The sequence below is a fragment of the Pteropus medius genome, unplaced genomic scaffold, assembly GCF_902729225.1.
Source record: "Pteropus medius unplaced genomic scaffold, Ma_sr-lr_union100, whole genome shotgun sequence".
NCBI lineage: Eukaryota > Metazoa > Chordata > Mammalia > Chiroptera > Pteropodidae > Pteropus > Pteropus medius.
Window position 1 is genome coordinate 73,707 of NW_024352780.1, and position 27,748 is coordinate 101,454.

Here is a 27,748-nt window from a genome sequence, read left to right on the forward strand (position 1 = left end):
TTCAAGTTTCAGAAGGAAAAAGGTTTTCCTGAATTTATTAGCGAAAGGTGAGCTTCCAGACTTCCAGAACGGCATTCCACCTGGCTAGCATGTCTGAAGGCTCACAGAACACGGGGCCATGCTCTGGACACCAAGGGAGTCACAGCTGTCCCAGGACTCCAGAGAAGGTGCCAGGAGTCTGCGTTCCAGGAAGGGCCGTGCAGAGCGCTCACTTATTGAGTCGGCAAAGGCGCACACACACAGGAGCTCCTGGTCACCCACCTAGGGGCCCGGCTTCCCTGCAGCCAGAAAACAGAGAGGGAAGGAGGCCCCAAGATCTAAGCCGAGGCTCCCAGAGCGAGGGACACTGCCGGGACTGGGTTCCAAGGCGTGGCCTGGTGACCCTGACCTGGGTAAGGGCCGACACAGGCAAGGCTTTCCGCTAGAGAACCGATGGGAGGGGTCCCAAGTTCTGGCTCGAATGGCAGCAAGGTGAGCGGAAGGGAACTTGGCACCAGAGGCAGGGAATGAAACAAAGGGCTGACGCCGAAGCCCAGGCCGGGTGAGCCTGGCTGCTGTGGGACGCGCGTCAGGAAGCAGCAATGTGGGACTGAGGGCGCCATGCAGGTGGGTGTCTGGGGCATGCTGCTTCCCTGCTCCTGGCCCTGTCCTCACCCACCAAAGGGGATAATGACAGCGTCACCCTGGAGTCACTGCAAGGACTTTTAGTTCAGCTTCCCAGTAAAAACCTGCCTAGAGGATGGCACGGCACTTTCTGAGACCTCTTCCCAGGTGTCCGCAGCGCACCTCTCCCTCAGACAGCCACTGTGACCCTCTGAGGAAACAGGACAATAAAGGCACAGCCAGGAACCTGCCTGTACCACCTTTGTCCATTCACTCATTTCCTTCGTGTAACAAACATTTATTTAGTGCCTAGAGCTGTGTCACACAGCCCTGGCCTCGGGAGCGCATGGCCGAGGGCAGACGCGTGAGCAGGCACGCCCGTGTGTTCAGGGCCGGGCCAGCGCGTGAACTAACGCTACAGGGTGGAACGGCGCGTGGGACTCCTGGGGAAGGAGGCTGCACAGGAGGCTCGATAAACAGACGCCCGCAGCCCTCGCTTACGGGGCGATCAGTCGCCGGCGTGGGCTCACCGAGAAGCCTACCTCTGCTTCCTGGGCACCTCCCGCCCATCCCGGGTACCCGAGTGCCAAGGGGAAGTGGCGCCCGCGCCTCCTCAGGGGCGGACAGGAGAGCAGCTGCACAGGAGGCTGACCCAAGGGGCCTCCGAAGGCGCCGAGACGGCCGAGTCTCCAGCTCCGAGCGCGTCTCCCAGCTGGTCTGGGGGCTCCTCCTTTCCTAACCCCGTTTGGGAAGCTCCACACCCCCGTCTCATTTTCTCCCTTCGCACATGGGTCTGGTCCAGCCCCATGCAGACACCCCTCGGAGCAGCTGCACTCACAGCCGTCTCACTAGCTCGATGAGCTGCTGGGAGCTCCTGCTGGGGTCGGACAGGCCGTTCCTGATGTTCTCCAGCAGGCACCTCTTCAACTCGAAGATGGCTTCACTGTATCCCAAGCTCACAGAGGCCATGGGGGGCACTCCGTGCCATAAGCCGGGGATGTGCCAGACGTGCTGCTTCTCGGGGTCACAGAAGGCCAGGTCGGCTAGCGTCCGGAGGCCGTCGCCCTGCTTCTCCAGCTGTGCTGTGGCCCTGCTCCCGTCGGCCGGGGCGTCTGGGAGCTGCCTCCTTTCTCTCTGCTTAGGGCCGGGGGCAGACGCATCATGGAGGTTCTGGTACACAAACTGATAGCTGGGCATGTGCCCCGCTTTCTCCAACCTCAGAAACGCGTGTAGAATGGCTGGTGGAATGTCCCTTGTCTCAGCTAAACTGACCACGGTGACATTGCTCAGCCCCATAATCAAAGTGGCCAAGGAAACCTCGAGCTCAAAGCGCCCAATGGCTGTGGCCGGGGCCCCCGCTATCAAGCCCCCTGAGTCTATCACCAGGATGTGGTCGCAGCCCAAGTCCTGGCTGAAGCTCTCGGCCACTGTGACGAGCTGCATGAAGGCCCCTCGTGGACCACGAGCCCTCCGTGTGGCGAATCGCAGCCCAAACATGGTGTTGAGGAGAGTGGACTTGCCAGTGCCCGGCACGCCCAGCGCTGACAACACCACCAGCCGTGACCGTCTCTCCAGGCGCGCATGCAGCTCCTTCAGGAGCCCCGTGACCCAGCGCAGTGGGGTGCTCAGGGTGCTCCCGTCTGTCAGCTCCAGGGGCAGCCCCCTCACCAGCAGCTCCACGGCCAGGCCCGGGAAGTGGGCAAACCGCCTCTGGCCAGCGGACAGCTTCCCAGCCTCTACCAGGCAGCTTTCTGCCTCGTAAAACTGGCCCATCTCCCGCAGGAAATGCTCCACCCCCAGGGGCTCCGGCCTGGGCGGCTCGCCCTGCTGTGGCTTCAGAGTGACAGCTGGCTCCAGAGGCGGCCTCGGCCTCGGCTGGGCCGCCCAGGCCAGCCCCCACTCCATCCACCTGAGGAAGTACTGCTTCTCGCGCACGGAGGGGCCGCCGATGCCCGCGATGAAGTCCTGCAGCCCGCCCGTGGGGCTGTGGCCGTTCTGCTGCGTCCGGAGGTCCACCAGCCGATGCCTCAGCTCCGCCCGCTGCTTCTCTGACGGGTCCGCCGCCCGCTGCGCCTGGCGGAGCTCCCGTTCCACCTGGGCCGCCTTCCGCCACGGCTCCCCCTGCAGCCTCAGCACGTCCCGGCGGAAGGCGTCTGCGTCCCTGATGTCCCTGGTGATGCGCTCCATCCTGTCCTTCGCTTGCTGACACTCCTCACAGTCCTCGTCGACCTTCAGCCCCAGCTTGCGGGCCGCGTGGGCCATGTCCTCCACCGACACCCTGCGGCAGGGGGAACGCGCCACGTGCGCCACGATGGAGCGGACCCTGCGCACGAAGCGTGCGCTGTCGGTGCTGCTGACCTTGACGAGGACGTGGGAGTGGTCCACCTTCAGCACGGGGATCAACCTGTTCAGGAAGCGTAGGTTCGCGTTCCGCTTCCCACGATAGGGACTCAGGATGAAGTAGCACTTGGTGGCCGAGCCCTTCATGGAGGACAGCAGCTTGTACTCCTTCTTACTGATGTTGTCGGTCAGGATGAACACAGCCGAGGACACTTCAGTCAACAGCTTGAACTGCAGCCAATGAGACCCAATGTCGCCTCTGAGGTTCAGGAAGGCCACGGGCTCTGGGAAAAGGTCCAGGTCCTCCCTGCCACTGGGCAGTGACCAGGACACCTCCACCAGCCCGTCCGCAATCTCCCGAGGGCTGCTGCCCACACTCAGATCCCGATGCCAGAAGCAGTGGCGCTGCCTGTGGCCCGGGCTGAGCACAGCGTTCAGCAGCTGGGACTTGGAGTTGCTGCTGACCTCCATGCGCACGAAGGCGAAGGTGGGCGCCCGGGGCAGGACCACGCTGTCCTCCCTGAGGCTGCCCGCACCCCTCGGGGGCTGGGACCACCACGTCCGCACCACGCCCCTCATGGCCCACAGCAGGAAGGTGTGGCCGTGATTTTCCGAGTCCGGCAGAACGAGAGGGAGTGCGAACTGGCAAAGAGACATTTTCAGCACGATTTCCTGTTGCAGGAAACTGTCCGAGGACAGCAGCAGGGCGCAGAGCAGGTCCAGGGGGTTCACGGGCGTGTCAGGCGTGGGCAGCTCGGAGAAGGAGTAGATGTCGGCGGAGATGTCATCGGCTGTGTCCCAGTAGATGACGTCCTCTCCCAGCTGGCTCTCCTTCTCCACAGGCCGGGCATCCAGGGCCACGTCCAGCACCATGCTGGTGCTCCTGGCCTCAGTGTTGAGGGCCTGCAGCTTCCGGAGGAAACTCCAGGGCAAGTCCTTGGGCGTCTGAGGGGCCCGGCTCCTCATGCTGTCGCTGCTGATCTGCAGGGCGTCCTGCAGGCCGAGTCTGTGGACCTGGTACGTCTCTAGTCCCAAAAGTGACAGCATGTCCTGCAGGCGGCTCCTCTCCACTGTGGAGGGAGAGGGGGACGTAAGTGCTCGCCGACAGTGACAGGGGCCAGGGCTGGGGATGGAGCGCCAGCACACGGGCAGGACGCAGACACGAGGACGCCCGTAAATCACACCACCCAGGTCCAAACACAGGAAGACACGGGGACGTTAGAGAGAAAAGGACAGGGCACCCAGGGGCCACATTTCAGAACTGGGAGTTTTCACGTAAAAGTCTACATGTCTGCTTTCTCTTGAAACCTACAGGAGTAAGCAGCTACGTGCCCCAGATGTGCAATGCACCTCATTCTCCCATCATACCCCCAAACCCCCAATATACTCCTGCGCTTCTGCCCACACTCTGCCCAGCGCGGGGTTCTCTTGTCCTATCACACACTCTGGGTCCACTGGTGGGTTCCCTCACACTGTCACCAAGAATTTCCCACAGGTACACAATCACTGATTCTCTGATTTTCCTATTCAAGTTCTTTTCTCTTTACAAAATATTGGAGAATTTCTAAAGGAAATAGAGAGTCGTTACTAGGTCTAGAGCGTTAGAAATCATAAGTAAACTGTTTTGCAAATGTGCACCAATAACACGAGTTTAGATTTTTATTGTGTGAAGTGTCTGTGAGAGGCCATCGTGGCTCTGCACTGATTTTCTCAGGTCTGCACACCTCACCTTGGCAATGTGGGCCTCACAGCGGGAGACTGCACTGGGCACAGCACCCTGGCAGATGTTCCACCCACTCTCCGTCCTGGCCATGGCCTCTTACCAACTTTCACACTAGATATAATCGGTACACTCTAAATGTTAAATAAATCAACAAAATAAACAAATACGAATCCTGCTGAGCTCTAGGGTTCTCTCGAATTCTTTCTCAAAAGGCAACACCACACCTGTGATGCTGCCTCAGCCATGAGGGAGGTGACCAGCCCTCCTCTGTTTCTCCAGAAGACATATGATGGGTTCAGAGCCACTGGTGGGTCACCAGCAGCACTCAGAACACCGGGACACATCTGTCCCACTCCCCCCAACTCACTCTGTGACTCTATATGTAACAGCTCCCAGGGCTTTGCTTTCTTGGCTACATTATCAACGGCCCGCAGAGGGTTAACAGTCTAGAGGTGATTCTGATGCAGTCAGGTATGGGAACCACCAGCCTAAATGACAAGAAAGGAAACTAGAGCGGTGAGATAAAATGAGAGAAACACACACCTGTTGGAAAGTCGCTGTCCTGAGCCTCATTTGTAACATCTGAAAAAGAAAGAAAAATGAAGTGTCAATCAAATCAGGTGTCTGGGACTGACACCAGTTCATTTAAGCTGAACTCTGAACCCTCTCTTTTTCTTGCTAAAACAGTAACTTCTCCCCATTGTTCAAAATATGAAATCACAGTTATTTTTCACTTTACCCATGCCCTCTCTCTTTCCCCCAACCAATCTGTCACCAAATCCTGTAGCTTCTACCTCCATAATGAAACTCGCAATCATCTCCTTCCATTTCTCTCCATTCCAAATCTGGAAGAAAAAAGCAGACAGACATGTTCAGTTTCATCAGCAAGTTAGCACCTTCCTACCAAAAAGCAGAAGTGAGGATAGTGGCTAATTTATGTTTAGTGCTATTATTGGCTTCCATTTTTCCGACGTAAATTTCATTTTTTTTTCCAACCCAAAATATAACACAAAGTGGTAATAGCTACATACAAGCAAGTGCTTTGCTCTAGGATATATTCTTCATAGAATTTTCTAAGCTTTGTGACAATGAAACATAAATAACTTCATGAAACATATAGATCAATCTTTGATTTTAGAATCTATTTAAAATATAACCCAACTCATTTTATGAGGCCAATATTACTCTGACACCAAAAGACAAAAAAAGAAAACTGCAGACCAATATCTCTTATGGACACAGATGCAAAAATCCTAAATAAGATACTGGCGAACTGAATACAGCAACATATTAAGAAGATTATACATCACAATCAAGTGGGCTTCTTCCCAGAGGCATAGGGATGGTTCAAAATACGCAAATCAATTTATGTGATATATCACATAAACTAATTAAAAAATAAGAATCATATGATCATATCAATAGATGCAGAAAAAGCCTTCGACAAGATACAGCATCCACTTATGATCAAAACACTTAACAAAATCGGTATAAAAGGAAAGTACCTTAACATAATAAAGACCATATATGACAACCCTCAGCCAACATTATACTTAATGGTGAAAAATTAAAAACCTTCCCTCTAAGATCAGAAACAAGGTAAGGCTGTCCATTATCGCCATTGTTCTTCAGCATAACACTGGAGGTCCTAGCAAGTGCAATCAGGCAAGAGAAATGTAAAAGGCATATAAATATAAATATAAATAAATATAAATATAAATATAAATGGCATCCAAATGGAAATGAAGAAGTCACACTGTCACTATTCGCGGATGACATGATTCTCTATATAGAAAACCTTAAAGACTCCACAAGAACACTACTAGAAACAATAAGCAAATTCAGTAAAGTTTCTGGGTAAAAAATCAATGTTCAAAAATCCATAGCGTTCCTATACTCTAATAATGAAGTGTCAGAAAGAGAAGTGGAAAAAATAATTCCTTTTGCAATTGCAACAAAAAGAATAAAATGCCTAGGAATAAATCTAACAAAATATGTGAAGGACCCATATAATGAAAACTATAAGACCCTATTAAAAGAAATCAAAGAAGATACAAAGAAATGGAAAGATATTCCGTGTTCTTGGGTTGGAAGAATCAACATAGTTTAAATGACCTTATTACTTAAAGCATTATACAGATTTAATGCAATCCCCATCAAAATTCCATCGGCATTTTTTAAAGAAATAGAACGAAAAATCATCAGATTGTATGAAAGCACAAAAGACCCCAAATTGCCAAAGCCATCCTGAGAAAATAGAACGAGACTGGAGACATCGCTCTGCCTGACTTCAAATTATACTACAAAGCGACTGTAATCAAAACGGCATGGTATTGGCAGAAAAACAGACACACGGACCAGTGGAACAGAATCGAGAGTCCAGAAGTAAACACATATTGATATGGGCAAATAATTTTTGACAACAAAGCCAAAAACATACAGTGGAGAAAGGAAAGCCTCTTTAATAAAAGGTGCTGGGAAAACTGGAAAGCCACCTGCAAAAGAATGAAACTAGACTGCTGTCTATCACCACACACCAAAATTCACTCAAAATGGATTAAGGACCTGAATATAAGACCTGAAACAATAAAATGCACAGAAGAAAACATAGGAGCTAAACTCAAGGACCTTGGACTTAAAGAAGATTTTATGAATTTGACATCAAAAGCAAAAATAAATGAATAGGACTACATCAAACTAAAAAGCTTCTGCTTAACAAAGGAAATTGTCAACAAGGTAAAGAGAGAACCATCCGAATGGGAAAATATATTTGCAAGCACACCTCCGATAAGGGCGTAAAATCCAAAATATACAAAGAACTCATACAACTCATTAACAATAAAAAAACAAATGACCCAATCAAAAAATGGGCAGAGGACCTGAACAGACACTTCTCCCTAGAGAACATACAAATGGCCAACAAATATCTGAAAAAATGCTCAACATCACTAGCCATCAGGGAAATGCAACTCAAAACCACAATTAGATACCATCTCACAGCTGTTAGATTAGCTATAATCAACAGGACAAGTAATAACAAATGCTGGAGAAGATGCGGAGAAAAAGGAACCCTCATACACTGCTGGTGGGACTGCAAATTGGTACGGCCACTAAGGAAAATAGTAAAGAGGTCCCTCAAAAAACTAAGAATTGATCTACCATATGATCCAGCAATCCCTCTACTAGGTATTTACCCCAAAGACTTGAAAATTCATTTCTGAAAAGATATTTGCACACGGATGTTCATAGCAGCATTATTCACAGTGGACAGGACATGGAAGCGACCAAAGTGTCTTACGATAGATGACTGGCTAAATAAGCTGTGGTACATATATACAATGGAATATTACTCAGCCAGCCATAAATAGAGATGAAATACTGTCAATTGTGACAACATGGATGGACCTTGAGATAATCATGCTGATCAAAATAAGCCAGAAAGAAAGAGTTGAAAATCACATGATATCACTTACATGTGGAATATAAATCTAAAAGCAACAAATGAACAGGACAAACAAACAGAGACTCATGGACATGGACTATAGACGAATGGTTACCAGAGGGTAGGGGATGGGGGGAGGGGGGAGGTAGATGGGGTAAAGGGGGTCAAATATGTGGTGACAGAAAGAAATCTAACTATGGAAGGTAAACACATAGCGTAAATATATATATGCCTTACTGTCCAAGTGTACAGATGAAACTTATTGGATTTTGTTAACCAATGTCACCATAAAAAGATTAAAAAGTAAAATAAATAAAATAAAATATAAAAGTTCATATGAATTTCTTGGTTCCTGTGAACATTATTTTGTTCTATCCTAAGGAGTTTTTGTTTTCACTTAAAATGATGCACACACACAGGGGAAGGATTATGACTTACAAACAAACTTACTTCTCCGAAGTCTCTAATATGGTGGCATGTCTAACACTTACATTTATATTACAGAAGGTATTTAATTCAGTGTTATTCAGATGCTTACGATGTGATAAAAGACCTTAAAATCATACAGATTTGCTGCAAATGTGGGGTTGTGGGAACGACACTTCTCTGTGTTTGTTTTTAAGGACTGACTTCTGATCCAAGTAAAAGTTATCACCTATTCCAAGATTAAAATTATATTTGCAAAACCTTAGGAATCAAGAAACGATTCTGACATTTTCAGACTTATCCTCTCATGATTTCCATGTGATCAGGTAGATGCACATGACATTTAAAGCAGTCGTCTTTGATTGGGCGACACCGTGAGGTACAGGAGAGAGAAAGACGAGGGAAAAAGGAAGCGGGTCCTGAAAGCAGGAGAGCATCACAGACATGGACGGTTCACAGACCAAAGCACGCGCTGAGCACTCAGCTGACAAGACACCAGGAGAATTTCCAAGGGATCCAAAATGCCATGAGAAGGAAGATCGATGGCTGGAGAAGGGAACGGGAAACCCGGAAACACCCGAGATGGGGCGAGGCCCCGAGAGAGTCATCGGAGCTGGAATCAGAAGTGAGCTTCAGGCCCAGAGAAGACAGGGCTGAGCTTTGCTAGGAATGAGCGACGGCTCTGACTTGAACCAGAGAGGGAGCAGGTGGGTGAGGCCACAACGCAAAAAGTGGCCGGAGGGTCAGGCTGTCAAATCACGGACACCACTGCCAAGGGCGGGAGAGCAAATGTGACGCAGGCAGAGAACGCCAGAAGCCAAGATGGCCATCGGACATCAGCGGCCGATGCACGAGGCAGAAGGAGGGCAGCCGGGCTGCAGGCAAGGCCACAGTCGGTGCCATTATGGGGCCCGGCAAAGGCTTGGTGCCATGGGCCAAGGCCTCCTCTCACTTCCCGTTAGGAGGGAACAGGCTCGGGCTCCTGCCAAGTGGAGCACAAGGGGCCGAGTGTGGGCCAGGCCTGCCCACTGACGTGCACTCTGAGTGGGGCACTCACAACCACTCTCACCCTTCAAACCGAATGACTTTCCCCCTGAATTATTAGAGTACCCAATACTCATGCTATGGAGTTTTTCACCAAATGCTGGAATGAATACTTTTATTGGGCAGCAAAGAGACATTTAAGAGACCATGTGAGACCTTGGTTTGGGACCGTTAGTGCTGACAATGAGGACACCCATGTGACAAGAATGAAGGTGAATCCCTCCCTCATGCCACTATAAAAAATGAACTGAAAATCAATGTCCTAAATATAAGAGCTAAAACCATAAAACTCTTAGAAGAAGACATGGGGTTACACCTTTGTGATCTAGAATTCGGCAATGGATTCTTAAGTACGGCACCAAAAGCACAGGCAACAAAAGAAAAAAATAGATAAACTGGACTTCATCTAAATAAAACTTGTGTCTGCATCAAAAACATTATCAAGAGTGAAAAGACAACCTACAGAATGGGAAAAGATATGTGCAAACCAAATGTGATTAGGGTCTAGTCTCTAGAATACATAAATAATTCTCGCAACATCACAACAAAAAAGAAAAACAACCCAATTTAAAAAATAGGCAAAGCACCTGAATAGAAATTTCTCCAGAGGAGATACGCTCAACATCACAAGTCACTACGGAAATGAAGATCAAAACCACAATGAGATGTCACTTCGCACTTGCTAGGATGGCGATAAAAAGCAAACAAACAAAAAATAAAAAATGTTGACAAGGATGGAGAAAAACTGGAACCCTCACACATTCTGGTGACATTGTAAATGGTGCGACCACTATGAAAAACAATATAGCTGGTACTGGAAGAAGGAAACGTAGAATTGCCATTTGACTCTGCAATTCCACTCCTAGATGTACACCCCTCAAATTAAAACGAGCACTCAAAGCAGTACACGTAGTTGCCCATTCACAAAAGCACTATCCACAGCAGCCAGAAGGTAGAAACAACCCAAATGCCCACTGACAAAATGTGGTCCATCGGCACAACACAACAGTACTCAGCCTTAAAAAGGGACAACAGAGACGAACCCAAACGGTACCCTCAGAGAAAGAAACTAAACACAAAAGGCACATACACACTGTATGATTTCAGCTACGGGAAATATACAGACACGAGAGAGACACGTAACACAGACTGGTGGTTGCTATGGGTCCTGGGAGGAGGGACAGATGGGAAAACACTGCTCAATGGGCACAGAGTTTCACTCGCGAACGGTGGAGAGGGTTTTGGAACTACTTAGATAAAAAGTGGAGACTGCATAACTTTGTGAGTGTATTAAATGCCACAGAATTATTCACTATAAAGTGTTTTTTTTCCTCAATGTTTTTTTCCATTTTTATTGTTAAAATACACATAAAATATGCTAACTTAACCATTTTTAAGTGTGTGGTACAGTGATATTAAATGCATTTCACACTGCTGTGTGGCCATCACAACATCCATCCCATAACTTTACTCATCTTGTAAGACATCCTATACCTATTAAAAAATAAAAGTAATTCCCCATCCCCTCCCTCAGCCCCTGACAATCACCACTACACTTTGTGTTTATGATTTGACTACTCTAAGTACCTCATGTACCTCGTGTGGACTCATACAGTATTTGTCTCTCTCCGCCTGGCTTATTTCTCTCAGTGTAATGTTCATCCATGCTGTTGTATTCTGTAGAATCTCCTTCCATTTAAAGGCTGAATAATGTGCCATTGTGCGCATACACCACATTTCGCTGTGTTTATCCACTGATGAACACTGGGTTGCTTCTATGTTTTAGCTATTGTGAATAGCGATGCTACAAATGCGGGTGTGCAAATATCTCTTCGAGACCCTGCTTTTGATTTGGGGGTTATATACCCAGATATGGAACTGCTGACTCATCCGGTAGTTCTACCACTGGTTTTTTGAGGAACCTCCACACTGTTTTCCACAGCAGCCCCACCAACAGTGCACGAAGCTCCAGTTTCTCCCCATCCTTGCCAGCTCCTGTTCTTTTCTGGTTTTTTGATAGTAGCCATTCTACTGAGTGTGAGGCAGTGAATAAATATTTGTTTGAATTAGTCAAACAAAACAAAATGTGATTAACCCAAATTTCTTTGCATATTTTGTGGGGTTATTTCTGCGTAACACTACAAATATCCAATAGAACACATCCATTTTGAGAAGCATCAAATTAACGAAAGAAAGATTAAAAATGAGGTGCTAAGAGAAATTAAGATGTCTGAAGTATGGACACACTGTGACGCTGATGTCACAAAGGGCAGCTACAGCCCTACCCCCCTAAATATCCAGAAAAAGAAAAACCAGCTTATGTGGACTATGACCAGAAAGTCCACAAGCCCCCGTCTGCCCAGGATGGTTCCAATTGACACCTGTTGTCCCAACAAAAAACACCTTTCCCACTCAGAAGTGCCCAGTTTAGAAACTAGTCAGTCACCCTAAACATGACGCAGGACGGCAGTTATGACATGCTCAAACTGGAGTGATGTGTTCCCAGTAAACTGTGTGATAATCGCCTGTTTAAACTGAACCCTATTTTGAATGTACAAGGGAAGCTGAAAAGACCTCTAGATGGAATCCTCCTGTGAAAGGAAAGCACAGCCTGGTGCTCGCTTGCTCCTGAGGCTGGCATCGCGAGCCCAGGGTGCTGCTGGGGCCCAGAATACCGACAGGACAGGAGACATGGACTTGCTCTGGACAGGGCCCAAACCCGGCTTTACCTGCAATGGCCACAGCTGTTCCTCTCTCAGATGCTTTTCTTTCTGGGGCCACTTCTCCCAACTCTGAATGTCTGAAACAATTTCAGAAGAAAATTAGAATTAAAATAATGAAAGACCACTTTCACCTTTCAAATTGGCTGCATATCAAAATATCTTGTGGAGCCTTTAAAAACTACAAATCCTAGTCACACCCCAGATCCTTGACACCTGAATCTCAGAGGCTCTGAATGCAGCCTGGGGATCTTTGTTTCTAGAAGCACCTCTGTGATTCTACCGTGCAGCCACACTGAGAAACACCGGTCAGGAAACCAGCACTCTCAAAAATTACGAGCCAGAGGACAAACACGGCCATTCAGAAAGACATAAAATATACATACCCTTTGACCAGTAATTCCACCTCTATCCTAAGAAAATAATTGAGATTTAATTACAAAAATGTTGATGCCAACTTTACATATCACAGCGAAAAACTGGACACCTTTTAAAATCAAAGCCCAATAACAGGGAATTCTGGCACTGCCTTCTACAAGCATTACAACCATTACAATAGTCTGTGGGTCTCATCTTGTGGATGTTGGGTGAGATGTTGCGGAGGGTTGGCAGCGATGGTCCCTGAGTGGGGAGCCAGGCCACAGAGCAGTGTGCGCAGCGTGGCTGCCACTGAAGACTGCACATATTTGCCACTGGAGAAAGGACATACCAATAAAAAATAGAGAAATTTAGAAAAAGAACTCAGAGAGGCATGCTGGGATGGGACACACCAGTGCGCACTTGCCATTTCTACATGCGTGCTCATGTGCACATGTGTGCACACACACACCCGCCTCTTAGCTCTGTCCACTGAAGGGGCTAAGAAGCAAAGACACTGGTAGCAATGATCACACCAAGCACCATTCAGTACAATTCCAGGCCGAAAGACACCAGGGCTCCGCGGAGAAACGGCTGGTTTGGGGAAAGAACAAGATGAGCCTCAGTGTCTGATTTCAGAGAACGAGGAAATGCTCCAAGAAAGGGCTGGGGCGCGTCACAGGGCACAGCGGCCAGCTCGAGGGGCGCCCACCGCCAAGTCTGGGGCAGCGTGAGCGTGGATGGAATTAAGTACAGAGATTAAGAACCACTGGAAAACAGAAACTACTGAGCCATACAGAAAGTAAACAGATCGACGGAGGGGGAAGAGGGCTCCCGCTGGTGCGGAGGCTGCTGCAGGGGGAGCAGCTCACCTGCACCCATCTCAATCAGGACAGGTTCGTGTGAACACCTTCAACGACTCCCAGCTCCTGCAGGAAAATGGCGAGAAGCAAAACGCCTGTCCAGTCTTAAAATAGTTCTCATGGACCACTTCCAAGGTGCCACATAATTATAGTTGAATGGGTGACCAAAGCCAGTGACAGAGGGTCACTGCCCTGAGAAAGGACACGTCGCCCATGCCGGATTCCAGCTAAGAGTGTGGAACCCCGATCCAATCGTGTGGACAAAGCCGAAATGAAACATTATGCTTGAGGGGGGAAAACTGTATTATCCCAAAGTAGGAATGTCATAAAAGACCCCAAAAAAGGACTGAGGAAACGTTCCAGATGAAGGGTGCTGGAGCAATACCTCACCCTAGACTGGGTCTTGAAACAGGAGAACTCTGGGGGTCGACTGACAAAACTGAAATGTGGGTGGGGTCAACGTTAAACTTCCTGGCACTGACGACTGCACTGTGGTTGTGCGAGAGAATCTGTCTGTTCTTAGGACGCAGACACTGAAGGGTTTAGGGATAAAGGGTGATGATGCACGCAAGTTGCTCTGTAAAGGATAAGAAAAAAATTATACATATAATTATACACACATCCAAACCCATAGAAAGAGACAACAAGAGAGAGAGAAAGACTGATAAATGAGAATAGTAATGAGCTAAAATGTTAAGAATAGGATACTATGGACAAGGGGACTTTTTATTTTCGTAATTTATCTCTAAGCAGAAATTGTTTCCAAATAAAAAGTTTAACAAGTTAATAGTGGTTATTTATTTCTATGTATTATATCAGTTTATTCTGTCTTATTTGAATTCTTTTCAATAGAAGCAGCATGTATTGATTTAATAAAACAAAAAGAGCTATTAAAATGGCACTGTGAGTGGGGCTCAGGGACAGAATAAAACATGGGGTACCCCAAGAAGACTTGACAACCCGGTGCCCTTCAAGCCCACGTTCTCGCAACCGTGCCTTTAAGCGCTGGCTCCTGGCAGACCAGCTCCACTAACCGACTCTGCTGTGCCCGTCCAGTCCACCCTCTGGGGAGGACATAGCAGGACCCCTGGTGCTTATTCCAGCATGTTCCTCGGGGGGTTCACCCTCTGCCCTCTCTGAGGAGAGTTCCAGGAGCCACAATGGTCCTGTGTTCATGGCTGTTTAGGCCGCTTAGAGCACAGAGCCCCAAGCAACGCTGACGTGGTCGGACCCTGCCGCTGATAGAAATGGAGGCCCATGTCTTCTCTTCCTTTTTCTGCAAAGACCACATACTGCTTTGGGAATAGGGGAAAAAAGCAACCTCGACAAAGGAAAACAAGGGGGGTGGGTTGAAATCGTTCCCCAGAGGGGAAGAAGCTGGCCTGGGGCCCAGCACACAAGAGACAGAGGACAGGGACTTACTGCCCAGGGTGCTACCGGGCCTCTGCCCGCCACTGCCCACCGACTCTCAGGACACCCTCTAGGTAGTCAGTGCCCAGGATGGAGCTCGACTTCAACCCTTTCTGCCCCACACAAGAACGCAGGAATAACAGTGACATTGCTACAGGGGTGACCCAGAGTTGCTGCTGATCCATAAAAACGTATAAACACAATTCCGTACTTCATTCTTGCCAACAAACTTCACACCTGACCACCCTTGTGCTGTAAAACACCCTGGCGGGGAGAACAACAGAACCTCGCCTCTGCCCACGCTTCTAGGTGACAGCTCTGCTTTCAATACCTGCGCGGCCTGAGCTGTATCTACGTTGAAATCCTAGCCCCCAGTGAGACTATTTGAAGACTGGGGCCTTAGGGGAGTAATTAGATGGAACGGGGTCATGTGGGTGGGGCCCTGCTCTGATGGGACTGGTGTCCTGTAGGAGGAGGGGACACTCGAGGGTTTGCTCTGTCTGTAGGCACAGAAAAGGCCCCGTGAGGACACAGCAAGAAGGGAACTGCAAGCCTGGGAGAGGCCGAACTGATCAGCACGTGGTCGGACACTTCCAGCCCCCAGAAATGCAAGAAGTAAACATGTCATTTAAGTCACCCAGTTTAAGGTGTTTGGTTATGATAGCCTGAGCCAACCAATGTTACACCCCAAACCATCCTGCAGGTGGAAATGGGGCTCAAACGGGCCAGGCCAACATCACCAAGCAGGAGAGAGACCCAAACACAAATCTTCTGGATCCCTTAGGGCTCATTTTTTAGGCTCAAGTAGGCTTTAGGTAACTTGTAATTAGAACTAGTAATTATAAAAATCATAAAAACAAGTCCATCTGCTAACTTAGGGTCCAGCCCTCTTCTGAGCATGCAGCCTTGCGAAGCCTCCTTCTGCCTGTCTGCAGGCAGGCCAGACCAAGACAGAGAAAACCAGAAGCACTTCCAATGGCCCCAGACATGGGCAAGAGGGCTTTCTGCAAAGCAGTATTTTTTTTTTTTTAGGCGAGGCAACCCTCGGTTGACCTCACAGATTGCAAGGACCTTGTCATCTTACAACCTCTTTTTTTTTAATCTTTTTATTTTTTATGCCTACAGCACCTGGTCGTCCTAGGTGGTCTCCCATCCAAGTACTAACCAGGCCCGACCCTGCTTAGCTTCTGAGATCAGACGGGATAGGGCTTGTTCAGGGTGGCATGGCCGTAGACACTGCAAAGCAGTTTTTGAAAATTACCGATATCATTATAAATAAACAAATACAAAATACAGAGGACAAAGAACTACCTCTGCTCTTCTGAAAAACACTCACTATATTAATCAGTTCTCTTATAATCTATCCATGTTGCTGTAGGTCATTCTATTAACTGAGACACAGGACTACATTCTATGTGCCCATTTTACTCTCTTCTTAGGGGCTATTTAGGGTTCAGTCTTCTGGTCCTTTCAAGACCCCAGGGCAGTCTCACATGTGGAGCCCAGCTAAGGCACAAAGGCCCCACCCGGTGTGGGCTCCTGGTCTCCTGTGGCCGAGGCCCCGTGGCTCCCCTCCCATCCTCCATCCTGGGGCACCTTCTCACACCGACTTCGCCCAGGGAAAGGGGAGATGTGGCCACCACCCCGAGGGCCCAAGGTGTCTGCAACTCTCTCACCAAGTCAGTACGCCCACATGCTGGTTCACAAAAGAGGCTCCCTTCAAGTCTGACGAGTGGAACTGGGACCTTGACAGCTCGCGGCCTGTCTGCCTCACCAGCAGCTTTTCTACTTACGCCTGGAGACTGTGACTCAGGAGATCCCACCTCTGAAAATGAAGATGCCGCGACCACTCGAGTCCAGCACTCCTTGGACAGTGTCCCACAGTGCCCAGAACAGTGACCAAACCTCGTGAGTGGGCTAATTTCCAGCAACAAACCCGGCTTCTTCACTGGTGGTGCCAATAAAACAAGATGGCACAGAAAACCATTCCGAACAGAAGACCAGGTAAATGCAGGTGCAGCTGCTGACTGCAGGGTAAGACAACACCTTATCAACTGCTTTGGATGATAAAGATTCTGACTCAACTTTTGCCGTGTGATGCCCACAGCTTTCAAGACCTGCCACTTCCCTTCCTGCTCCAAATCTGGGCTGCAAAGCAAAACAGAACCCGAAGCCAGCCACTCTGCCCAGAAAACTCGGCAGGTCACTGCAAACCTCTTCAAACCCTCGTTACAAGTTGAACTACGTCCCCCAAAAAGACATGTTCCAGCCCCAAGCCTTGTACTGCCAAAGAGACGGCACAGGCTCCTAATGCAATGACCGGCATCCTTATGAAGACAATCTGGACACATAGGGAGAAAGACATGACAAAGGGAGCAGAGACTGGAGTGAGGCATCTACAATCCAAGGAACACTGAGGACCGACGGCAGCCACCAGAAACTCGGTGAGAGGCACGGGACAGACTCTCCCTCAGAGCCTCAGAAGGAACCAACCTGCTGACACCTTAGTTTGGGACCAGCCGTGAGAGAATAAGTGTGTTTTCTCTGAGTACTCTTCCCTTCTGTGGCGCTCTGCTGCCCACACAGCGCACATGTGGCTCTGGACAGCGATATGGGCTTCCACCTCTGCCCCGACCTGGGTTCTCCCCCTCGTGTGTCTGTGTTTCTCCCCTGCTTCCTATAAGGACACCAGTCACTGGATAAAGGCTCAACCTTACCCAGCACAACCTCACCGTAACTAATCACATCTGCAAGGAGCCCAGTTCCAAAAAAGGTCACACTCACAGGTCCCAGCGCTAAGACTGCGACATGTTTCAGGGGGACACAGTCCAGCCCGCAACAACATCTTAGTGAAAACTGGGGGTCATCCCACCTCTGCAAGGTGACCACACACTTTAAAAAATTTAAAAGTCATCATGTAAGATGTACGTGAAAAGGGTCCATCAAGCGGCACATGAGGACAAACAGATGTCAGATATTAGGGCACTGGCAACAGCCCAGCACGTGCAGCCTGGCGGTCTAGTCCCTGAGACATGCCCGGGTGTCCAGGCAGCAGGACAGAGGGCCCGCCGCTGCCCTCCTGCAGAGGAGAGACGGCACAGTGAGGGTGGGCACACCCCTCCCGTCGGGCGACAGTGTCCTGGTTGCTGGCAGTGCCCCTTCGGCAGGGCCCTAGGGCAACACTGCAACACTCCAACCCAAGAGCCTTCTGGGTAGAGAGCTGGAGTACCAAGCGACCAGCCTTTGTCATGCATCCCTGCCGTGCCGGTTCACCACATGGGCAAACGGCTCTAAAACACAGCCTAATCCCAGGAACTTCCAGGCGAGTCACACTGGAGAGAGATGAGGGACCCTCACTACACAAGCCCAGAGAGCATGCACCCGCTGATCCGCAAGACCAGGCGACCCCCCGGGCCCTGCGCGGGGCATCCGGCCCAGGCAGGATGGGGAAGAACTCACATCTCGGAAGCAAATTTGCAGAAGGCCGTCCACTTCTTCTTGGGTTTATCCACATACTTATTTGCTGCTAGGAACTTTTCTAAAAGTTTCACACACGTCAGTGAGGGACACAAAAATTCAACTTACACTTAGTGAGGTGGGGGAGACTGACAATAAGCAATTTTCTTAAGTCTTAAGTAGCAGACTCACTGGAGATGTTAAGTGCAGAGGGACACATGCAGGAACAGGCTTGGCAGGAGGTGAGGACGTGAGCCACGCAGCTCCCTGGAGAGAGTAGTCCAGGTAGAAACAGAGGCCCGAAGGTGGTCAGGGGGCCACAGGAGGTCAGCACAACTGGTGCGGAGTGAGCGGAAACGCAGAAGGAGAGGTCAAGCAAGACAGGGCTTCTAGGACATGAGAGATGACACAGCCGGGCTTTTTCCTTGGAGGGTATTCTGAGTCCAGGGCAATATGCCCGTCTTACATTGAGGACAGACAAGAGATGACGAAGATCAGACCAGAGTGGCAGCACCTGAGGTGACAACACGAGTCAAACTCTGAAAGTTTCTGTAAAGGATCTCAACAGACTCGACAGAGCATCTGAGAAAGACAGTCCAGGAAGCCTCCAGTGTTCAGGCTCAACAGGGCTGCTTCTGCCTCAGATGGGAAGCTTTGGGGTGAGCAGGGCTGGCAGGGATCACAGGTAAGTTCGTACTGACGTGGAAGCCCAGAACACACGGCAGACCTCCACGGACATGCTGAGCTGGCATCAGGGCTACTAGGGGCTTGGAGGGCCTGGGGAAGTCAGCCCTCCGCTGTGTATGGGAAGGACCCCTCAGCTCCTTCCCTAAAGACATACGTTCTACCCACAACAAAGGCAGAATCAACTTGCTATTTATCCACGATAACAGAAAGAAATTATGGTGCCAAGAGACCTGGAAAACCCAAGAGAGTAACTGGAAAACAACTGCAAACGATGAGAGAACAGCAGTTGGGGATACACAAAATTCTGTTTAAAAACCCAACTGCCTTCCTGTATAGAAACAGAAGTTCTGAAATGTGGAAGGGAAACTCCACATTTATAGCCTCGACAAGAAGAAGAAATTTAGGATTATACGTAACAAATGTACAACACATGAAAAAAACCTCTGAATACTAAAAAATATGAAAGACTTGGAAAAATGAAAAGGTACATCCTGTTTGGGGAAAGGAAGACAATATAATTTTTAAAGTCAATTCTGCTTAAATTACCCGAAGCTGATTCTAAGAGAAAATATTTGTATGATCATAATCAGAAAATTCTGAAAAAGAACAGTAATGAAGAAGGACAAAATCAGCCAGCGAGTAAAACAGTATGAGCCGCACCAGATCAGCGGAGTAGTGCTGGCTCACGAACAGCCCAGAAACAGGCCAACACAGCGGGAATTCCGTCTCTGATCCAGGTAGCTCTGAGTATCTCGTGATTGCTCAATTACAGCAACCTGAAAAAATAAAGATGATCCATAGTTCTCTTTCACCAAAATGAATACCAAATGGGTCTAAGATTCAAATTAAAAAATGAAACAAAAAATGCACTGAAAGAAAATATTAAAGACTTAAAAAAAAAATCTGAGTAGGGAAGGCTTCATAAAGCCAAAAGGCAAATGACAGACGGAGGAAAAGTATTTGTGCCACAAATGAGAAAAGGCTCATTTTCTCAATGTACAAAGATGTATAAATTCATGAGAAAGAGCCAAGGACAGCTCCAAAATGCATTTTGGGCTTAAAACGAGAACACAGAATCCCACTGAGCCTGCCACTCCAGGAGACAGTCTCAGTGAGGGATAGGGTAAAAGGGGCTGCAATTTCCATTTAAGTCTCTTTCATATCTTCTGAACTATGTACCAGGTGCATGTTTTACTTCTTTTAAAAAGGCAATGATTTTATAAAAAGCTACAGTGTAGACAATCTACAACAGAACAGCACATCTCAGCAGAGTAGGAAAGGCCTTCCCCACACCCAAGATCTCAGAAATCAGAAAGCACAGCTTCCCGCAGGAACCTGCTTTAAAAGAGCTCCTTCTAAGTAGCTGCCTTCTGGCCACCCTTTGCGAACCATAACTGAAGGCAGATGGCCCTAATACGGCTTCTTACCCCAGCGTGACCATCCTTACTGCAGGTTCACGCCAGAGATGCTGCATATGCTCTGGGTCAGAACAAATTACAGAATCCAACATTTTGTTTGTTCTCGGTAACCAAATCTAAACCAAAGATCCTTAATGGAATTAATTTACATCAAGTTTTAACCTCAAACTACCTTGGTTTCCTTGTCTGTACAATGGGGATAAACAGTGCATACTTATCAGCTGCTGTGAAGATTAAGTAACTTAACATACACAAAAGCTCTAAGAGCAGGGCCTGACAACACACTTCTTAGAAGTAGGATTGTTACTTCGGATTTGGAGGCTCCTCCATGAAAAGCACAGCAGAAAACGGCTCCTCTCTCATCTCTGTCCTGAATGTCTGCATTTGTTCCCACAGGACCTAGGCCAGCAGGCTGAATGTTTGCTGGCCACCTGACAGGTCAGGTCTCTCTGGCTGGACCCTGATCCACCAGCGAAGCCTGCAGAGTGGACACAGCTGGAGATGTAGGCTGTCCCTAAATTTGTACATGCCATAAGAAGTGCACAGTTCTCTAGGAAATGAAAGTATACTAAAAGTTCCGGGACCTCAGCTCTGTGATGGGTATCCCTCAGAAAATTACAGGTTAGTACCAACTTCAGACTCATGATGTCACTCACAAACAGTTGAAACCGCAAACATCAAATCTGCACTAAGGCCACTTTCCAAAAGGACACAGTTCAGGGCTGCTGGCTCACAGAAGGGCATACATAAGTCTAGCATTATGTCCACCTCTGACCCAGGTCTACAAAGTGGTGGGCCTGGATGCCAAATGCACCGTCACTTTTTAAAAGACCTCATACATGACATCCCCACAAAGGCTCAGCCACCTGCCTGCTGGCTATCCTGCTTCACCCCCTTCCTGACAAGAGCAGGAATACAGTGGGACCTTGACCACCCCCTCAGGGTGAATCGGCCTGGCCTTGGAGGGATGGGCCCTTGTTTATTCTGTTTATGAGCTCAAAGTACTGGGTACTTCTGATCCCTGCTCCCCAAACCTAGAAGGCCAGCGGGGAGATGGAAAATGCCATGGCTTAGGTGCAGTCAGATCCAGCGGCTCCATTATGGTGCACAGCACTGAGCCCATGCACTCCAGGGACGGCTCAGGCCTCACCATCTCCACCCCAGGCCCGGCACCTGTGAAAGCCTCTCGTTAAGTGGAAAGACACAGAACTTGAGCTGCTATCACACCCAGTAGGTCTAAGACCCTCTGAATGGTAGTCAGCAGTCAAATGAAAAATTTTACCAACCACAGCAATGACCTTGAGACTAATTTTCCTTCTCTGTGAGGTGAAGGTGTTGTATTGTCATTCCAGCTTTCACGACTAGTTAAATTACCAAAACAAAAAGTAATCATCATGAATTGGTGGTTTTGTTTTGCAAGTAACGATTTTAAAAAAAAAAAACTACAAACTCCGTGTGTCACCATCATTTCCTAGAAGAAAGAACATTTTAACACCGAGACAGCAGAAGGGAGGTGATGTCAGAATAGGGGCAGCAGCCCCAGCAGGCCTGCGGCCCGGGAGGAGCCCAGGAGCCCGGGCGCGCGGGTCTCCCCGTCCACCCGGCGGACACTCGGGCGTCCGGGCCGCGTCCCCAAGCCGTGCGAGCGGACAAGCGGACACGACGGCCAGGGGCGCGCTCCCCTCCCCCGCCCGGCCTCAGCCCCTGGCCCGGCCCCGCGTCCGCCCAAGGTCGGCCGGAGAGGGCCGCGGGGCCTGCCGAGCGGGTGGCCGCGGGCCCGGGGAGGCCTGGCCCCCGCCCCGCCCGCGCCCCCGCCGCAGCCCCCGCCGGCGCGGCCGCAGCGCCGCACTCACCCGGGCGACGCCATGAGCGCGGCGAGGTCTCGGCGCGGCCGCCGCCCCCGCTTCCTCCGCGCTGCGCGACTCGGGGAGGGGCCTCGCGCCGGCCACCGGCTGCCCGCCGGGCGCTCCAGGCGGCGGGGCGCGGGGAGGGGCCGAGGCTGGGGAGGGGCCCGGAGGACGCGCCGGGGGCGCCGGGGGCGGGGCGGGGCGGGGAGGGGCCCGGGGCGGCCCCAGGACGGGGCGAGCGGGCCCAGCGTCGGGGGCGGACGGGGCCGGGTGGCGGCCTCGAGCGGCCTAGGGGCGGCGGGGGCGCGAGCCCTTCGGGGTTGGAACCGGGCGGCCCGACCCGCCCACCTGCCCGCAGGCCGGGACTCGCCGGGACGCACCTCCGGTGCCAAACCGGCCGAGAACCTGCCCCTGGGCCACGACGCAGGACCGGGTCAAGTCCACGCATCCCTGCGATCTGAGTTTAATTTCTGTAAGAAAAGCCTTTCCTTTAGCCCAAGAATTCAAGTTGCTGTTATTTAGCAGAACAATAACGTTTGTGTTTCTCCCTGGCTGCGGTGTCTTGCCCAGTTGGCCCGGGCAACGTGCGTGAAAGCACACGTGAAGCCCCGAGACCGGCGGGCACTTCTGTCGTTCCTCCCGGGGCGCTATTAGCTGTGGCAGTGAGTCCGACCTCTGCGGTGCGTTCCCAGTGTTACCTGTGGGAAGTCAGCCTCAGCTCCTGTGTCAGCAAGTGAGTTTCAGAAATAAATGAGCTCTTGTAAGTGGAAACGCTTAACAAAAAGATAAGGACAATTTAAACCACTGTTAATCACATTCCTGTGTTCTATTAAATATTATTGTTAATTATTATTTTATTAGCTGTACTAATAAGAGCAAAAGACAGCAGAGGACTGAAAGCCTTGGCTCTGGAGCCAGAACACCTGGGGTGAAATCTGGACCCTTAGGTAAGACACAACCTGACCAGGGCCATAGTTTCCTCCCTTGAAAAATGTAGATAAGAATAAGTCCCTTCCTCTCTGTGAGTATTGAATGAGTTAATATTTTAAAAGTGATTTCAGACATTGCCTGGTACATGGTCTCTTTCCCTCCCTGAGGATCCATCCAGCATTTGGAGCATCCTTGGCCCTTTCAGTAAAATGGAAACTCACAGTTGGGGCCTTGAGTTCAGCAGACAATTTATGCTTTGTAACTGAGATAATAATAGGTAAAGCCAAAGTGGCTTGTGAGACCCAAAGTAGGTATAAATCCAAGAGGACCAGTTAGGAGAGCTTGGGGGGTGGGCAGCCACTAAATGGCCTGATTCAAGGCAGTAATGGTTACCACTGGAGGGAGGGAGGTCAGATGACTTTTTTAAAATTAACTTTGTTGGTTTTAAGATATATTTTAAAATAATAAGTTCAATGAAATTAAATATTCTTTCTCAACGTGAGTTTTAGTGGGTATGTGGTATTTCCCTGCACGGTGGCCCATCATATGTTTTCACCAACCCCCCCTGTTGAACGTAAACATTGCTGCTAGTATTTCATTATTATAAAGAGTGTCGACAATCGATATCTTTGTAGCCAAAACTTCCCATAAATATGATTATTTTCTTAAGCCAAGTTCTAGGTGTTGAATTTCAACATCAGATGTTAGTATTTTTTCAGTCTTTTCAGATACATATATATATATATAACCTCTGTACATATACACACACATACATACCATTACACATATATACATATGCGTATAGACATACATTTACATACATACATGTATACACACACACACAGATTGCTCTCCCAGCAGTCACCAACACTGATAATAGTATGTTTCCTAAAACTCTCTTTATAAATTTCACTTTTTTATCATTACCAATTTGATAGGTTAAAAGCCAATATTCGGCAAAATGACAGGCCAGGCGTTCCAAGCTCTCATTTCTCCACAGAAATATGAAGAAAACAACCAGAAACTATCTGAACTAATTTAATAGGGGCTTTGAAACACAGTCAAAGGTTTATAGCAACCAAGCAAACACTCAAGCAAGAAAAAGCCATCTTTAAAATGGCAGGAAAGTTCAGTGGCATTTTTTACTTGCTACTGCCCTACCCCTTCCCCAGTGTGGTAGTTAATGGTCTTGGTCCCAAGCTGTAGCATCCTGTTTCCCAGTTCCCACATCTCCCTCGCCTTGAACTAGAGGGAGCATGGAAGACCTAATCAGTATACTGTCTGACCCACAAGAAATGGTAAAGGGAGTCCTTAAGATCGAAATGAAAGGGTTCCAGACAGAATCTCACAGTAGTATGAGGATGTCTGATAAAGATAAAAACACAGGAAATATCAAAACCAGTATTTTAATTTTGGTAGCAACTGTACTTTTCATTTTCAATAGGACTTAAAGGCAACTGCATAAAAAAATTATAAACCTATGTTATTGGGTATACAATGTAAAAAATGTAACTTGCAATATTAATAACATGAAAGGGAAACAACTATTGGAGCAGAGTTTTTGTATGCAATTGAAGCTAAGTTGGTATATTCAAATTAGATAGTTATAACTTTAGGATTGTTAAAACTTTGCCATGTAATCCCACAAAGAAAATGTCTACAGAATATACAGAAAAGTATATGTAGAAGGGAATCAAAACATGGCATTACCAAAAAACCAACTGAACAGAAAAGAAGGCAGTAATAGAAAAGAGACAAAAAAGCTGTAAGACATTTTTTTTTTTTTTGCAGTGGAGAAAGACTGGCTATTTTATTATGAATGGCACCACCACCCAGGAGAACATGAAGCTAATGCTCAAAAGCGCAAACTCCCTGATCCAGGATTCTGGGCGGGTTGTTAAGGGTATGGGGTAACAAGTGTGCAGAAGCAATGGCCGGAAAAGTATTAATTCAGGGACCTTGGAACTTGGCCATTTATGGTAAGGGGTGTCAACAGAGGATCTTCCTAGACAACGGACCCTCCACTTCTGAAAAGGTTCCAGTGTTCAAGTTCTGTTTACGTCTCGGTTCGTTGGTTCTGTTGGGGGGCGGGGGGAACAGGGAGACAGTTCCAGTTGCAGCCGAAGGGCAGTTTTGAAAATAACAAAATGACAGTAAGTTCTTATCAGTAATTACTTTAAAGTGGATTAAACTGTTCAATCAAAAGGCAGAGATTGGCAGAATGAATTTTTTAAATGATCCAAATACATACAGTCTACAAGAGACACACTTTAGATCTGAAGACAAAAAAAGAACTGAAAACAAAAGAATGGGAAAAAAATATTCCATGCAAAGAGTAACCAGAAGAAAGCTGGATAGGCTATATAAATAGCAGATAAAATAGACTTTAGGTCAAAAACTGTTACAAAAGATAAAGAAAAACATCTGTTTGGGTAGAGATCAATTTAACAAGACATAAAAATTACAAATGTATATGCACCAAAAAAGAGCCCCAAAATACATGAAGCAAACCTTCACAGAATTGAAAGGAGACTCAGTTCTACTATAATAGCTGGATATTTTAATAGCCACTTTTAATAGTAGATAGAAGAAACAGAAGATCGAAAAGAAATAGCAAATTTGAACAATACTACAAATCAATTATGCCTCACAAATTCAGAACACTCGACAGCAGCTTTTTTGTTTTATGCGCCTAATGGCCATTTCTCATCTGTCCAATCTGTGACCTAGTTTTTAATCATTTGTCTTTTTTATAGTTCTAAGAGTTCCTTTATATATTTTGGATTCTGAACCCTTATCAAATACATAATTTGCAGATATTTTCTCCCATCCTTTGGGGTTGTCATTTTGCCTCCTTGGTGGTGCTATTTAAAGCACAGAAGTTTTAGGCCTTTTGAGCCACGCTTCTCTTGCTCAGGCCCATTTCCACATCTGGAAGTGTACTTTCTAATAAAACTTTTCAACTGTAAAAAAAAGTTTTAAATTTTTATGAAATCGATTTATCAATTTTAAATCTTTTTGTATTTGCAACACTTCTGTACAACTAAAATTACTTCAAAAGTACAAACTTTGTATAAAAACGTATGTAACAAGTTTATAAGGCTACACTTCTACCAACAGGAAATGGAAATGAAATTTTCATTTGCTATTCAACATAATTTTGTTTCTGTTCCTTTTTTCTGGATTATACAAGCAAATTATCTGAGAGAATGATTCCTTTTTGGGGGGGAAATTAACATCGTTGGTAAACTCAGCATCCAGAGGTAACTATCATTGTAACTGACGTTTATAGTCTTACAGAAATATGTAAACATTTATAAAAATTTAAGATTTAGGATTGTTTATGCTACAAGAAGAGAGCCATGCCATGTAAACGTGGGGATGGATGACTCATGGACTAACGGGAGTTTGTGTTGCAAAGTAACAGCAAGGAAAAAATGCTCAATTAGAGCAGTTCGGGGGGTGATGCTTGAACTGGTTTTGCAAGACATGTGATGGCTGTTTCAAGGGAAATAAAGAGGGTGGCCAGGAATAAAGGGATGTAATGGGAGTGGAAACTGATGACAGTAAGCCAGGCAGGACAATATTGGACTTTAATGGGCCTCAGATGACAGTGGATGTGACTCTTGGAGAGTTTTGGGCAAGGGTGCATCGTGATAAGGATGCGCATTTCAGGGACAGCTCGTGAAGTTGTGTGGAAAACAAATTAGAATGGCAGCCAGTGACTTGGCTGGGGGACCGTGGAAACGAGTGTAGTGGGTGTTATGTAGGAGTGCACACAGGTGACTGACCGTATGTCCCAGTTGGCCAGAGACGCCCCAGATTACCCTTCTGGTCCTAGAGTAGCCACACGGCACCCTCTGTCACTCTCGAAAGCGTCTGAGTTTGGTGAATGAGTATTTCCTACACACACACACGCACGGTCTTCACGTGAGACACACTATTTTGCATTCTTACTTTTTTAACGTCGGTTGCAACCCATTAAACTTACTTCGTGACACACGAATTGTCCCCGACTGCCAGGTCTTGGGGAAAGGGGAAGGGAAAGAACTAGGTTCGCACGTGCTGGGCGGGAGGTCGCGGCGCCCACCTCGCGGTGCCCCCGAACCGCTGCCGCCTGGGGCGCACGCGCCTCCGCAGGCCCGCCGGCGCTCCTGAGGAGCTCGGAAGCTGACACCTACCGTAAGAGGCTGAGTGTTTACGGGCGCCGAGCTCAGAGCCACCGCCCTCAGGAGTACGCGACAGCGCGGGCAGGCGGCCGCGGCCCCGCCTAGTGCTGCGCGCGTCGCTGCAAGCCGCCTGGGTGAGCCGGGGGCTGCGGCGGCCGCTCCCGCTCGGCCGGCCGGCTCGCGGGCCCGCTCCGCTGGCGCGCGGCGGGACGCCTCCCGCCGGGCGCCTACGGCTTTGATGCAGCGAATGCTCAGGTCTGGGTCCTGCTGGCCGCTGTGTGGCCTGGAGGGGACCAGACTGGCGCAGAAGGAG

At 48.4% G+C, this 27,748-nt stretch overlaps 1 protein-coding gene, 1 long non-coding RNA gene and 1 pseudogene across 4 annotated transcripts; 1 reads left to right on the forward strand and 2 right to left on the reverse strand.

Moving 5' to 3' along the window:
- Nucleotides 1-27,587, reverse strand: URGCP (upregulator of cell proliferation). 3 transcript variants are annotated; one of them, XM_039847039.1, is made up of 5 exons: nucleotides 27,448-27,587; nucleotides 12,308-12,378; nucleotides 5,461-5,511; nucleotides 5,210-5,248; nucleotides 1-4,013 (listed from the first exon to the last, which is right to left on the reverse strand). In XM_039847039.1, exons 3-5 carry the CDS (start codon nucleotides 5,492-5,494, stop codon nucleotides 1,438-1,440), a joined length of 2,649 nt encoding a protein of 882 aa, XP_039702973.1. In that variant the 5' UTR covers nucleotides 5,495-5,511; nucleotides 12,308-12,378; nucleotides 27,448-27,587; the 3' UTR covers nucleotides 1-1,437. The 3 variants fall into 3 exon arrangements, with proteins under 3 accessions (XP_039702973.1, XP_039702972.1, XP_039702974.1); XM_039847038.1 differs by lacking the exon at nucleotides 27,448-27,587 and adding an exon at nucleotides 22,343-22,466; XM_039847040.1 differs by lacking the exon at nucleotides 27,448-27,587 and adding an exon at nucleotides 13,909-14,036.
- Nucleotides 16,045-16,163, reverse strand: LOC120589615 (uncharacterized; annotated as a pseudogene).
- Nucleotides 22,578-26,424, forward strand: LOC120589547 (uncharacterized). The gene is made up of 4 exons (XR_005649524.1): nucleotides 22,578-22,808; nucleotides 22,907-23,069; nucleotides 23,198-23,283; nucleotides 25,058-26,424. It is a non-coding gene; the product is annotated as an uncharacterized LOC120589547 (long non-coding RNA).
- Nucleotides 27,588-27,748: the final 161 nt, after the last annotated feature.

Coding starts and splice junctions, on each gene's coding strand:
- URGCP (XM_039847038.1), bottom strand. Junction 5,249..5,460: donor TTGCGAGTTTCATTATGGAG/GTAGAAGCTACA, acceptor TTTCTTTTTCAG/ATGTTACAAATGAGGCTCAG. Junction 4,014..5,209: donor GGACAGCGACTTTCCAACAG/GTGTGTGTTTCT, acceptor CTCCCTCCACAG/TGGAGAGGAGCCGCCTGCAG.